Consider the following 15,924-nt stretch of genomic DNA (forward strand, 5'->3'; position numbering starts at 1 on the left):
ACCTAGGTAGACAATGGGTATCTAAGATTCTTAAGGGCATTGTCCTTGAGCACCCTCTCAGGTCAAAGTAGAGAGAAGTCCGTGTTGAATGGATTTGTAGGTGTGTCTTTTGTCTATCAGAGTGGATTATAATTTGAGTTATAAGAAATATACAATATTTTTAAAGGAATTCCATAAATTTAGTCTAAAAGGGGGAGAGACAGTTCAAAATAAAAAGAGGCTTCTTGGCCTTCAATCTTCAAAAATTAATAAGGGATGACTCAGAAAGAGTTAAAAAGTTAAAATTTTTTAGTGAAAAACAAAAGCTGAGAACCACTCTCAGGGAGGAAAAAGTCGGCCTTAATCAGCATATATTCACTGCTTCTAGAATCATAGAGACATGTTCCCAACTGGAGTTCAGAGTTGCCATGGACGATTCACTGCTTTGTACCTCTCATTTTCCCTCTTTTTTGAGCAAGAGTGTTTATTGCCTGTCTTGCCACTGAATAGATTAGTACAGGCATTGTTTCTTTAGTTCATGTATCTTCAGATCAAGAGGAACTGCAGTAAAGATGGCTCATAGGTACCTGATACTGATTTACATGACAAGTTGATGGACCTTGAGCCTTGATTTGATGATATATTAAATTATTAAGATGAGATTTTAAGGTTTTGGGAGGTAGTGAATGCATTTCCCACATGTCAGGAACATACATTATTATGGCCAGAGGGTACATTAACTAATCTTGCACTTTTCTTATACCTGCACGTCCACTGAGAGGTAAAGGTTCTTTTTCCCCTTCCTCTTTAATCCAGGCTGGTCCTGCAGATTACTTTGACCAACACAATGTAATGGAAATGATGTTTTGAGACTTCCACACCAGAACCTCAAGAAGATTCAGTTTCTACATTTCTCTACTTTAGATATTACTTCTTGGATCCCCACCATCATAACAGGAAGAAACCCAAGCCATCTGGAGAGGCCACATAGAGGATAACTGAGGAGTCAGCCAAGTTCCCAGCTGGCAGCCAGCATCAACAGCCGTTCATGTGAATAGGCTGTCTTGGATGTTTCAAGCTCAATCAAGCTTCTAGAAAATTGTAGCTTTAGTAAACACCATGGGGAGTTGAATCATTTCACTGATCCTTATCAACTTAGAATTGTGAAAAAAATGAAATGGTTGTTTCAAGCCAATTAAGTTTGGAGGTGGTTTGTTGGTAGTAGACAACAAACATAATAAATATATTAATGCCGTTAAGTAAATAAAATTAACATCAAGAAACCCCTTTCAACTCAAGAAAACATCACTAGTATCATTTCATCTATTCATTTGCCGCTTCTTGCCTTCCTGTCCTGCCATCACTCCCACCTTGAAATAGTAACCACAATCTTGAATTTTTGCTACATCACTTTTGCATAAAAAATGTTTTATCACAAATATATGTATTTCTATATACATCACTTAACAGTTTAGATTTGCTTGTTTTAAAGCTTTATAAAAACTATCGTACTGCATGTGGGTTCCTGACAATTATCACTTTCTCAGGTAATTTTACCTGCTAAATACAGTTACAAACCTACAATTTATTTTTTATTCTCTGGTCAATGGACATTTGAGTGGCTACAAACATTGCTGCCATGAACATTCCCACGTGTACTCCTGTGCACATATGCAAGTATTTCTCTAGGGTATATGCACAGAATGGCTAGGTATTAAAAAGTATATGAATGCTTAACCTTACAAGATAATGCCAAATTGCTCTCCAGAGTGTCAGTTTACAAAGATGCCTTCTCGATGCACATTATTGGTATTGTCATATTTCTCAATTTTTTATTAGATATAAAATGGTTTTAATTGGGGTCTTAGTCAATCACTCACGAGATTAAACATCTTTTCATATGTTCAGTCACATCTTAAAATATCTGGTTTGTCTTTTGCACATTTTTCTATAGGACGATGAATAGAAAACAGGAATCCTTGTTCCTGATTTTTAATGTACACAGCTTAATCATTATACATTCATTACCTCATTTTATATATGTTAAATTTAGTTTAATAGTACTTTTGACTTTCACATCTACGTTAATAAGTGCCATTAATTTGTAATTTTTTCTCCTAATGAAAGTGCGATTCTAGTACAATAAAAGTTATACTGGCCTCAGAAAATGAGAGACGAAGAGTATTCCCTCTCTTATCTACTATTTGGAAGACTCTCCAGAAAATGTTGAAATAATACAGTTCCTGAAAGAGGAGAAAAACATCTATAAATGTCAGCTAAACATTTTCTTGGTCAAAAAATTTTTAACTACCATTTACTATTCAAACTATTGGATAAATCTAACTAGCTTTTTATTCCTTCTTGTTCCAACTTAAAGAAATTGCATTTTTCTAGACCATGGTCTATTTAGTCTAAGTTTTCAAATATATTAAGATATTCCTCGTAGTCTCTTAACATTTTCATCTCTGCTGTATCTATGGGTTAGAACCCCTTTTTCAATCTTTATGTTCCTTTTCTTCTTGTTCAATTATGCCAATTTTGTCATGAAAACAACTTTGGCATTGTGATTCGGTAGCTTTGTTTTCTACTTCATTCATTTCTTCCTTTGCCTTTATCTTCTTGCTTCTACATTGTTCAGTCTGTTGTTCTTTTCCTAACTTAAGTTAGACACTTAGCTTTTTTCCTGAATTTAAGCATTTAAAACCATGTCCCTCAAGGTGAAGTTCTTGCTGCATTATCCAACTTTCCAAAGGTCATACTTATAATAGAGTTCTAAATATGCTTTCTTCTTTCATCTATGAAGTCTTATTAAACTTGTAAATGTATTTTAAAAATTAACCTTTATTACTGACCTCTTATTTCTGATTATCCACTTAATACACATTTTTCTGAAATTTATTGTGACTTCATACCTAGTATATGGTCAATTTTTGCTAATGTACAATGATTAACAAGAATGTTCTCTAACAGTGGATTTTTCTAAATATGTCCATCAAATCGATATTGTTAATTATTCAAATGTTTTCACTCATTTTTTTGGTCTGCTTGATTTATCAATAATTGAGAGCTGTTGAAATCTGTTATTCAATTTGTTGGTTTAGCCTAGCCCTATAGTTCACACATTTTAGGTTATTTTATAAAGTATATGCAAATTTTAAAGTGTTATATTAGTGAATTGATCTTTTTGCCATTATTTAGTAGCCTTCTCCATTTTTAATATATCACAAAGTCTAATTTTGATTACTATCACTAAAGCTATACGAGTTTCCTTTTGCTATTTGCCTATAGCTGGATTTAAAAATCTAATCTGTTGGTTAACTTGTTTTAGTCTATTCATATTTATGATTTGAATTCATACTATTATCTAATTTTGTCCCTCTTCCCACCTATAATTTCTTTCCTTTTTTGTACTGTTATTGACCTCCTATTCCATATTTTAAACTTCCTTTCCTTTGGAATAATTCATCCCATACCTATTTTTTAGCAGTTTCACCTGAAATTTTACTATACATATTTAACATAATTTTAAAGTTAAACAATATAGTAATCCATTTTTGGAATAATAAAAGCATGTCAGAACACTTTAATTTTAACCACCCTCCTCCCATCTAATAAGTAAGCAATTGTCCAGTTTTTCATTATATCCTGTTTTAAAAGTCCACAATAATGTTGCAAAAATGTTTATTTAGTTTTACTTGTTTACAATTTTTCTTATAAACACTTCTTTCATTATGACTGTTTTATATAAACACTTTTGATTTACATGTTTATCATTTATTTGCTCTAGTTCTTCAATTTCAGATCATCCTTTGGAATTTTCTTCTTGAAGATTATTCTTTTGCAGTTTCTTAAATAAAGTCCCATTGACGATAAAATCTGTTTTTCATTTGAACACATATTATTCCAGTTTTGCATGGTAGAAATTCCAAGTTGATACTTTTTCTCAGAATTCCAAAGGCATTACTTTACCAACTTTTGGGTACCGTGTTGCCATTAAGAAACCAATTAAGTATCTGATTGTCTTGCCTTCATTGATATTTTCTGCTCTTTGCTTTTAAAATCTTGTGTTTGGTATTTTGTAGTTACAGTACATTGGTTTAGGCATGAATTTCATCTATATATGCATGGGATATATTATGCTTCCTGAACTTACAAATTCATGTTTTTCCAACAAATGTGGGAAATTCTGTTAACTCTTCATATATTGCCACTCCTCCATCCTCTCTAGTCCCTCCTAGTACTTCTAGTCTTTATAATTCTTTCCTCGGTACCTCTTAACTTCTCTTTAACATTTATATTTTCCAGCAACTCATTTCTCCTTGCTGTGTACTGGGTCATTTCTTTCGATCTATCTTCCAGTTTACTCACTGTCTCTTCAGCTGAGTCCTAATACAATATTCAACACATCTGAGGTTTTTTGTGTGTGTGTGTGTGTTTTTAATTTCAAGTAACAAACGTCTTCTAGCAGTTCCATTTGTTTCTTTTTTAGATTTGCCTGTGGTCCCATCCTTCATGTATGTTGGTGATGAGACCTTGGAGAATTTAATCCAAAGTCAGTTCTTTCTCATGCTAGCTGGTCTCAACTTTTGCCTGGTGATTTCTAGTCATGAGGTAATACTGCATCATCTTACTCTATAAGAATCTTAGGCCTCTGTCTTGCTTCTGCCAGGAGCTACAGGGTACTATAAACTGAGGGCCACTTCAGCTGTTCTGGCCAGGGTAGCATCTCAGACTAAGATTTTTCTCCTTCCTTTTGGTCTGAGGCAAACTGCACACAGCAGTACTACAACTGGTATCTCCCATCCAGGCAACCACAGTCAACCTGTGCGCTTAATGCAGTTTTCACAACTTCCAACTCAAGATATGCTCACTTTTGTGGGGAAGGAAAAAGAGGAAAGGTTCATGGAGATTTCTCCCACTTTCTTTGAGCCTATTAATGCACTGAAAGGTAGGTTTTATTCAGGATCTTAGGGGTTTTGCAGTACCTTGTCTAATGTACTGCTGGAAGCAAAAGTCTTATGTATATATTATAGCAGTTATGATAGACTAACTGGACAAAGCACATGATTTATGGCAATCCTTACTGATGCAAAGCTTTCTGGAAAGGTTTCTTATCCCTTGATCAGAACTCGATCGGCATTCTGGACCTGAGTGTCCATTAGAAAGGTCGTACAGTATGAGTTTCCCCAGTAGGTATTTGCCCCACTTCGTAGAAACTTCTCCTATTGTTTTATCACTAAGATATTCAATCAACTCTGACCGTTCAAATTTTCAATGTCTTGATGAATATGTGATCCAGATTAAGAGGACTAAAATCTGTGAAAATAAACCATCACTTTGAACATTTTTAAAAAATAGATAATAATGATTTGTTACATGCCGGCTTCCATCTAGATGCATAACTTTATTTTTGGAAGCCTGAGCCACCTATAATATCAGCAAGGCTAAACAAGGCAGCTGGTGATTTCATTTTAGTCAGAAACACACCTACGAATAGGCATAATGGCAGCAAATCTGGCTGCTATTGTCTTAAATGCGGATGGATTGTTTGCATCTTTATATTCATAATTGATGGTCAGTCAATGTTCTCTGATGATGATCAGGATGCTCTCTGGGCCTCACCCTAATCACTGAAGTAATGAAAGGAGAGACCAGCAGCAAGAACTGCAACTGCAAATGCTGCAATCACACCTAAAAGTGAAACAAACACAGAACAAATGGAAATGGAATGAGCAAACGAAAGGCTTAACCGATCCTACGCTCTGAAATGTAGGTAGCTGATGGGCCTAAACAACAAGACACATGCACGAACACGTATACTTTGCACACATATACATGGTCCTAAAAAAGCCAGCAAAGTCTTCAAGGAATATATAGCAATAATTCAAAAAATAGATTGCAAATGTTAGACTGATAATCAGGAACTTCACTACTGTAGCAAAATCTTAAATTAAAAAAAAAAAACGGGTCTCTCTTGCACATGTATGCACTTATACATATCTAAGAGAAAAACCAACATATACTTTAAAAGGCTTCTATAAATATTTATATTGACATTCCAGATGTCTTATGCTACTTAGTTTAAACCAAAAGACAGCTCCAATGTACAGTGTGGTTTTCAAACATTAAAATCCAAAGGCATTTGTATAACTATTAAAAACTACAGAAACTCAGTTTCCACCATTATAAAATCCAAGAATTAGTAAGTCTTGGTTGGTAACTCATTTTTCTCCTCATGATTATTGTTAAATTAAAACAAGAAACTGACCAGAGTAGAATACACACACACACACACACACACACACACACACACACACACACACACACACTCTCTCTCTCTCTCTCTCTCTCTCTCTCTCTCTCTCTCTCTCTCTCTCTCACTCTTAGGTACAAAGAATTTAGGTAACTAACTTATCTAATGAGTAAGTGACAAGAAAAACAACTAAAACTTCTGGCTCTCAGTCAAAAATCTTAATGCTTATCAAGCATTTCTCAAATTGGCACTCCACTAAACAGTGGTATACATGTTCTTTTATCGATAAGTCTAAAAACTATGAAAGTGACTGGCACAGTATCTTGGAGCTTTTGAAATACTAAAGTGCATTATAAATTTCTAGATTTGAATTTGACTTTTTTCACAGGACACATATCAAAATCTGCAATAGCAATCCCGAGAACACCAGTTTGGAAAACACTGGCCCTACTATACTAATCGACTTACAAAACTTCATATCATTTCTTCTGAAAATACCCAATAAATTAATAGATATGTGATTTTTGAGAGCATTTGGATAATGCATTACTTGTAAATCTTTCTATCTTCAAGGCCTGGCACTTTCCATAATACTCAATACACACTAAGCTAGAAGTTTTAAGTAAAATAAAATAAAATAATTTTAAAGTAATGAGAAAACTCAAATCTAAAATACATATTTTCAATGTTATAAAAGAAATAAAATACCTATGTTTTGCTGAATTTTCAATACTATTGTAGTTTTAATTGGTTGTTTTGGTTGTTCATCATCTGTGTTGTCCAGTGTAGCTTCAGTATTCACAGGAGAACTCACATAAACTGCAAAAGGATAATAATAATAAGTCCTAAATAAAATGAGAATAATTACCATTTTAAAATAAGTTTTAAAGAACATTATAAAGAATACAGAAAATGAGCTCCATTTTCAACTTGACTTTTCAAAAACATATCGAATTTCTCATTATCAAATCTAGGTGAATGAAATTTTATACAATATATGTGAAACTGACATAATTTTTAAAATACTTTGTGGTTTTTATAATCAACCGATACCAGAGAGCCACAAAGCTAGTTCTGAACGACTCTCACAAGTTATAATTTTTTTACTGTACGGTAGTAGAGATAAACTGGTCCCAAATATCAAACTAGATAGGAGCAGGGTAACTTTTACTCTTAATTGGGATTAACTTATATCATTTTTACTGGTCGTTTTGGCAATTAATAATTTGAAATAATTAGATATTAATAAAATCAGGGATCAGAAAGTTGTAGCCTATGGGCCAAACTTGCAGCAAATGGGCCAGACCTTACATGCCCCACAAAGCCTAAAATGTTAACTATTTGGCCCTATACAGAAAAAGTTTGCTAGCTCTTGATCTAACCTGAAATTTGAAACATACAAGCAAAATATGATCACAAATTTGACCTTAAAACAACTCAATGTTAAGTAAGGCAAGCACATCATCTCATTTAACAGATGGAAAATAAAACCTGAGAAGTGAAGTGCATATTCGAGGGTCATGGGCAACAGATTAATAATTCAAATATAAGTTCTCTTTCTTACATTATGCTGACAATAATTTACATAGGTTGGCCTAGCTGAATTTACTTGATACCGATTAAAAATGAACTGAAACAGCCTTAGAGATCACACAGCTTTAGAGATCCCTCGTGCTAAAGAGTCTGACAGAAAATTCTAGTATGTGAAAAAGATGCAAGTGGAATTACTCTGGCTGACCAGATGGAGGGCTCCTGAAGCCAGATGCCTTCTCCTTCCCAGAGGTGGCAGTGAAATGCTATTCTATAGAACTCTAGGGAACTACATTTGAAAGCAACTACTTCATGATGTTCCCTTTATTTACAAAAAAAGAAAAGAGAACCCCAGAGTGAGAGACCGTAAGTACTACTGTTTAAATTCAAAGTAAAATAGCCTGTTGCTTGGTATTTAAAATATCCTCATAGACATGTGTGTATCACAAAATACTAGCAGAGACTCACGAGGATGACACATAAACTTATTGAAATAGATATATCTATGATACTAAAATAGATGAAAGAAAAGGAAAATAACTGCCCACTTCACATCAATTTTCCACTAAGAAAAAACTTTGCTGTCATTTTCAGAAATAATTCCAATTAATTACCTCATGAGAATCAGGGAATCACCATTCTTTTTTAACCTCTTCAAGCAAATGACTAAAGTACTTTGAAAACAAACATATACAAAACACTCTTCTCTTTTTTTCTACCCCCATATCAAATTAGTCACAAATTCTTATTATGAACCAGCTCTAGAACTATTCTATCTCCTATATTTCCCTAGCTTCTAGTTTTCTTTATGGCTATAACACCTTAGTTTTAGCCTATCAGCATCATTAGCCTGCATTAGCTTACTAGCTTCAAATTTCTCCTAACTTCATCTCTAGGTCTAAAAGTTGAATGGACAGTAAACGACTTTATTCACATTCACATATGCGCATGCACACACACACTTTGGTTTTTACTATTAGCAAATATCACTGCTAAGAAGCTTTTTCTTTGGGTCACTAAAATTCTTATATCAGATAACAAATAAACAAAAATAATGGATGAAGCATAAACTATACCTATTTGCTACAGGAATTTTTTTTTTTTACTTAAGTACTTGTATATAAAGAACACAAAAATGGTTTTATTTATGATGATATGTTACTTATACATTTAATATTAGTTATATGTAAAGATCATAGTAGGTCAAGTCCTCTGCATAAATAATTTACTTTTATAAAAAAAAGACATCCCATTTCATTACCCTATTTCTTTAAATCTGTCACATAAAATCCTGTGATTTGACACAAATTCAAAATAATTTTACTGAGGCAGGGCATTTTTCAAGAAGGAATAAGGCCTTGTCATAACAACTTACTTGTGTTTGTTTTTGGTGGGGCTTGTAGGCTTTTAATTCAAATCTCAGACAGTTTGTTATTTTACCAATACTTTAATGTTATCTGAAATTCAAATGCAAGTAACATGATTCAATAGGAAATTAGATCTTAACTATTCCTTAAAATCAAGTAATTTTAACTTCAGACAAATCCCAAATTAATCATATAAGAAAGTAATCTTCTTGAGCAACTAGCATCAAAAGATAAAACAAGGGCCATGATGGATGCATGCTAAGTGGTAGATGTGTTCATTTTCATTCCAAGCTGTTGACAGGTAGGCAGGGCTATTTAGAAGCTTAAAATGAAATGCTGAGATGTGAACTCTTTGATTAGTTTTCTTTTTCCCCCATCCCTGATTCCTAAATTAATGAGGTTTCACTATAGTGACTTAACTATAAAAATCCATCTCCAGTATTATTTTTTAAAATAAATTATCAATGTTTAACCAAATAACAAAAGTTAATTTCAGCTATCAAGAAAGAATTCATAAAGATGAATTTCATCAGATTTTAAAAGTGTGTCTCCAAATTTTCAGCCAATACTATGGATAAAGTATATCTAAATTATTAAGTTAATATCTACTAGGAGATGACTAAAAGATCTAAGAAATTTTAAAGCCATAGTTATCCCTCATCTTAAGTCAGTCATTTTGACAAACATATTGTTCTCTATCTCTTATTAAGTCATTTAAAAGTATGTTATTTTAAGATACGTACTTGGCAAAATATGCATTTTAAACATAGCAACTACTTGGCAACTGTATTATAGAAGAGAAATAATTAAATAACAGTCAAGTAAATAACATCAAATACTTAAAAAATAAAGCTACATACTTTTAACAAGTTTAATGCTCCTAAAAGTACAGTAACTGATTTTAATTTTTATATTTAAACATTTGAACTCCACTTTTTATGGTTTATTTTATATGAAAATCCTAATTTCAAATATATATGAAAATCTATGAACACCATAAAATATTACTTTCATATTTTAATATTAATGTTTTTCATCATAATTCAGGAGTTATAACTTTAGTCTTAATGCTAGTTAATATCACGCTGCATTTATGTATCCCAGTTTACAAAGTATTTTCCCTAAGATTTTTTTACTAAATTTTCATATCAACCCAAAGAGAATTTGGAGTTAACAGAGGACTTATTTAAGATTTAAGGTTACACAGCTGTAAGTGGCAGACCTGGACTCAGCTAAAATACTATCTTGGTAAAATTACGCATTTTTATAAAAGTTTGAGTCAAACTGATGACATATGCCAGGGAGTAGGATATCAAATGCTCCTCAAATATTTTTGAGTAAATTAACAAATGAATGGATGAATGAGTAAATGAGCGAATGAGTAAGTGAATATAATTCTAAACCAATAGGGTATTTACATAAAAGCACTTAATTTTTCTACTAAAATATTTATGTTTTTACTCTATCCCATATTTTGGGAGTGGGTTATTAAAAATACACTAATTACCCAAGCATTCCTTCTAATTCAACAAATATTTAATGAAACAAAACTAATATAATTCTAGACAAGTCATGTTCCTGGCCCCAATACATCTGATGCCAGTGTTCAATTCCTAAAAAGCATAGAATTACTTCTGTATTCATTCTTCAAAATGAACTCAAATATCACTTGCTCTGAGAAGCTTTCCCTGAATCCCTCTCAGGGACAGTGCCTGTGCTAAATGTTCTGATAATCCTCTATTCATTCCTCTAACACAGAACTAATCACCTTGTTTTAGAATAACTCATATCTCTGTATTTCCCTTTACATTGTGAGCTTCTTGAGAGTCAGAACTATATATCTGACCTCTAGAAGTCTAATACCTAATAAGACATAATAGGCAATCAAAAAATAGTGATCACTCAGTTGAGATTTATTTAAGTTTCAAAACACAGGGCAGAGTCCTAAAAGAATCACACCTACCACACTGAAATAGTGTCTTCGACACATTATGTAATACTAGAAAAATATAAAATACCATCTAGAAACTATGAGTTTGACACAGCATAAATATACACACCTAAACTTTCCAAACTGATGTTTTGTTTCCTTTGTCCTTATAATATTAAACTCTTCCTACTCAGTTAATCTGAGGTATATTAATTGAGTAACCTCAGATTAACCTCAGATAGGAAATAACTTTAAAATACAGTGCAAAACATACAACTAAGTGCCAATATTAAAAGCTTACAAAAATCAAAAAACCCACAAAAAAGACAAATATTTATAGTCATCTAAGATTTTTAAAATTATTTTAAAATTCTTCATAGTTACTAGTTTATACTAATATTTAACATGGTTCAAACAATGCTAAGGATAAAGTTTACTGAAGACAAGCTGAGAAACAAAATTAAAATATATTTACTATACATATAAATGATAAAAATAATTCATCAGGGAATAGCATTTAAATCTAATAATAATAGATAAGAAGTATATTATCTTAAAGCTAAAAATAAGCCTTTTAATTATTTTTAAGAATATTTCAAAGAATTCAAAGAAACATTCAAAATAGTGGGACTTTTAATATACTTCGAATTATACCCTATATTCATATTACAGAGCATCAGTTTCTATAACAAGCATGTGCTTTCAGTTAAAATGGAAAGAATTTACCTAAAAAATATAAAATGGAAAGAATTTACCTAAATTAAAATATACTAATGTCAAAACTTTGTTACTATAGATTATAGTTATTGTTAACCTAGTCAAAATTTTTTTTCTGATTGAATTTTTAACTACATCACTGGAGACCTAAAAATTCTAATCATTAACCTTGATTAAATTCTTAGTTACTCATAGGACCTTGTTATACGCTCTGCATAATAACTATCTTTCAAATCAGACTATAGGTTTCTTAAGGAAAAACTTCTGGTCATTGATTTAGATCTATCATATTGTCTTGAACAGAGCAAATGCTTAACAAATATTTGATCGATATACATACTAAATGCTATATACTAGAATTAATATTTTCGGGGCAACAATTAGTGCTATGTATTATCATGTTTTAAATGTTCTACACCCCTTAAAATGTTCTGAACTATTGAGCCATAGAGCTAGGATTGTTATACCTTTTTAAAATTTTCGTCATGCTCAGTGTAGTGCACTACACAAACCTTAAAAACTTTATGTCTGGGTAGGCATAAATTGATAATTTTAAGCATAAAATAAGTATGAAAAAAAAAAGCTATAGTTCCAAAAAATGACCTACTTAGTAAATGTCAGTGGGTAATAAATATTTATGAATACCTATTATGTTTTAGGCATGGAGCTCAGAGAAATAAACATTCTCGGTACTTACTTTCAAAAATCTTACAGTCTAATGTAGAAGATTAACTTTAAATATGCAGCTGATGAGTTAAATAATTACAAGCATGCAAAGGAGTGCAAAAGAGGAGCACAAAACTACAATTAAGGGTAATGAAGAAATTCACCCAGTCTGGGCACATAAAAGTTAGTATGTACACGGGTTTTAAAAAAGGTCCTATTTAGTAACTTGAAGACAGGATCGGTTTCTAGTTGATCTTTGGACCCAAACCCTAGGAGTGACAAAATTAGTAATCTGTTCATTTAACAAATATTACTGAGCACCTATAATGTATTATGACTAGGTTCTTCGTAAAGTGCTGGAAACACAGCAGTGAGCAAGAGAGGTACATAGAAGGTTCTATATAAATAATACCTAATATTATTATTAATGTATTAGGATCAATTCTGGGTAATATATGTCAAGAAAGGCAAATCAGTGTATATTTAAAATAGTTTCCAATCTTTCTTAGGTCATCAACTCCTTAAAAGTTATAGATCTTTTCTCCAGAAAAAATTAACCATTATTTTCTAGTAGTTTGTGGATCTCCTGAAAGCCCAGCTATGATCCCAAGGGTTTTGGCACCACAGGTTAAAAATTCCTAATCTAGAGGAAGGCAAACAAGGTGGTAAGAAAAAATGAGATTTGGAAAGTATAATAAGGACAACAGTCAAAGGTATACGCGAATATCTGGCTTTGAAATATTTAGAACATGACAGTTGCTCTCAAATTTAAAGCATGGCCTCAATACCCATCTGTTAGGAATACTGAATTCAGTATTATAAGACAGAGGATGAACTAGATCACTTCTAATGATTCCCATGTAAAATTCATTTGGTTATCAAAATCAGAATGGGTCAAGGACTGTTGGTAGGTATTAGTAACAGAAGAGAATGTGTAAAATGAACAAAAATCCCTGCCCTCATGGTTCTGAGTTTGGTTGGCAGAGATATCATAATCACCAATATGGGAAACATATTTCAGAAAGTAGCAAATGTTTTTACCAATCTACTTTCAAAATTTCTATCAACTAGGGAATATGCTATAGCTATACCTTTAAAAATATTAGTTTTCAAAAAACTGAAACACAACTGCTGTTTTAACGTCAGGTACTAAACAATTTAGAGTATTTTTTTTTTCCTTTAAAACAAACTTACTATTCTGCATCATGATTAATACTAACCTGGAGAAAACAAACCTGGTGCTCTTCAACTAACCTGAGGCTTTACTGAAAGATCTGAAATTCGTCAAATACTTACCTGACTCACCATATTAACAAGAGAGCCCTGAATCAAACACTCTACTCTTGTGAGGGTTGGCAATTAGTTAAGTGACAAAGAAATAACTAAGAAATTAGAATTAGATAAAGAACTTACAAATTGCTATATTCAAATTTCATAAACACTTTACTTAAACGTAACCTGAAGCCTTTCTTTTTTCTCTGATATCAGAAATTTCAAAATTGATAAATGGCTATGTATTCATAGCTATAATTTGCAAATAACTTTTTATCACATATTTTTAAATGTTTCAGGAAGACTGTCATACACATACACATTTATTTATAGACATGTTTTCATATTTTGCACTCCCTAGAAACAAAAAGCAAAACGAAACAAAAAAAACAGCCTTGCAAAATGCAAGGTCAAATGTGAAAGTGATGGCTCGAGGAAGAAAATGTGTTACACAATTAGATAGTATGGCAAATCTATGCTCCATAAATATAATCTTGATCTGATTTTTGGAACTGCCCATTTCAGCTTAGCATCCCAATTATATGAAGGGGAAAGGAAAATAAAGGCAAATAGTAGCAAGAAGACATTTAATAAAGTATTTTTGAAAAACTGTGTGACATGATGCTTAACCAAATAATCAAGAAAATTAGTTTTGAGAAAACTCTTTAATAAAATACCTTAAAACTATGTATTTCTACCCACTTAAGGCTAAACTTGTTTTATGAAGACCTACTTGCTAGACTTGGAAAAACCTAAAGTATCTTAAATTATGGTGCAGTTTTCCAGGAAAATACTGACTCCATGTTTATACATGTAGAAATCAGACACATTATTAAATGCCTCGGAAGTGTCAAACAGAACCAGCTTTAAGAAAACCTAAAGACATGATACGTAAACTAGCTGTCTCACAGGTAATACCAGCAGTAGTCTAATCAAGTTCTTAAATAACCTCATATAATTACCTGTGTTCATTTCCTCTGCAATTTCCAAATCTTCTATCTGAATCCTATGATCCAACATCTCTATAAAATGGTCTCTGATTTCTTCAGCTGACTCATCGCCAAATTTGTAATCACATAACATTACAGCGGATCCCGGAATGGGGACAAAAACTCGGTGAGGGAGAATGTGAAACTCTTTTTCAGAATCTAAAAGAAGAAACATTATCAATATTTAGATAGGTCTGTCACTGGTATTTGTGAGATATATATATATGTGCACGCACACACATACACATATATGAAAGCATTATATACTAACAGAAATAAAACCTAAAAGGTATTTTCCTTTTCTAATTGATCTTACACAAAATTGCTCTTACTGAATCCTGCTTTACTTCAATACCCCTGGACTCTGAAAAGAACCTAAATGATAGTCCTATGAAACATAAACCTATCACTGACTTCAGTGTCAGGATGTTGTTGATTATATATTCTCGTATTATCCACTTTCCTATAAAGGAATACCCAGGAGAGAATTTTGGCACTGGCCTCAAAAATTGTTTTTCCTGTTTAACTTTACAATTACCGAATTTTATAAATAATTTTTCCCTTCTTTGTGTAAGTTTGGAGCCAAATTGGAGGCCCATTTACATCAAGTGTAGGGGATATAATAGCATACATTTTTTGTACAATGTATGTACAAAATAATCTCACCACTGACTCCATCTTATTAGATGCTAATAACCCGCTATAGCAAGCATGTGTATGACATCAAGATACGTGTTTTGTATACTAACCTCACCACCAACTCCACCTTGATTTCTTTTCATGTTCCCTTTCCCAAGTTATTAGTAATACTTATTATTCTGATCATTACTCTTGATTAAATTCTTACTCTTAGGACCTTATTACATTCTCTGCATAATTAATAATGTATATACATTCTACCTTCCAAATCAGGTTACAGTCTTCTTGAGAAAAGAAATCTGTTCATTGATCTGTATTTATCACATTGCCTTGAACAGAGCAAATCCTTATTAATACTAAATGCTATAAACGAACTAATATTTCTGTGGCCATGATTACTGCTACATATTGTCATAAACGATGTTAAGTACTTAAAAAAAACAATCTGGATCTAAATTAATAATGAATAACTGTTTCGTTCTTTTTTGAATACTCATAAAGTAAAATATATTTCCCTCAATTTCTAACAGTCACAGCTCCATGTAAATACAATTATTTTTTGGTTCAACACCATGATACTAA

General features: G+C 32.1%; 1 protein-coding gene across 1 annotated transcript in view; it reads right to left on the minus strand.

Moving 5' to 3' along the window:
* Window positions 1-3,643: 3,643 nt before the first annotated feature.
* Window positions 3,644-15,924, minus strand: part of ODR4 (odr-4 GPCR localization factor homolog) — a 34,827-nt gene continuing 22,546 nt past the window's right edge. Inside the window, exons 12-14 of the mRNA XM_015586210.2 lie at window positions 14,677-14,862; window positions 6,941-7,051; window positions 3,644-5,670 (exon numbers count right to left, since the gene is read on the minus strand). Of these exons, the coding sequence (XP_015441696.1) occupies window positions 5,603-5,670; window positions 6,941-7,051; window positions 14,677-14,862 (365 nt within the window). The 3' untranslated portion in view covers window positions 3,644-5,602. The remainder of the gene's footprint in view (window positions 5,671-6,940; window positions 7,052-14,676; window positions 14,863-15,924) is intronic.

Source organism: Pteropus alecto, unplaced genomic scaffold (assembly GCF_000325575.1).
Source record: "Pteropus alecto unplaced genomic scaffold, ASM32557v1 scaffold101, whole genome shotgun sequence".
NCBI classification, from domain to species: domain Eukaryota; kingdom Metazoa; phylum Chordata; class Mammalia; order Chiroptera; family Pteropodidae; genus Pteropus; species Pteropus alecto.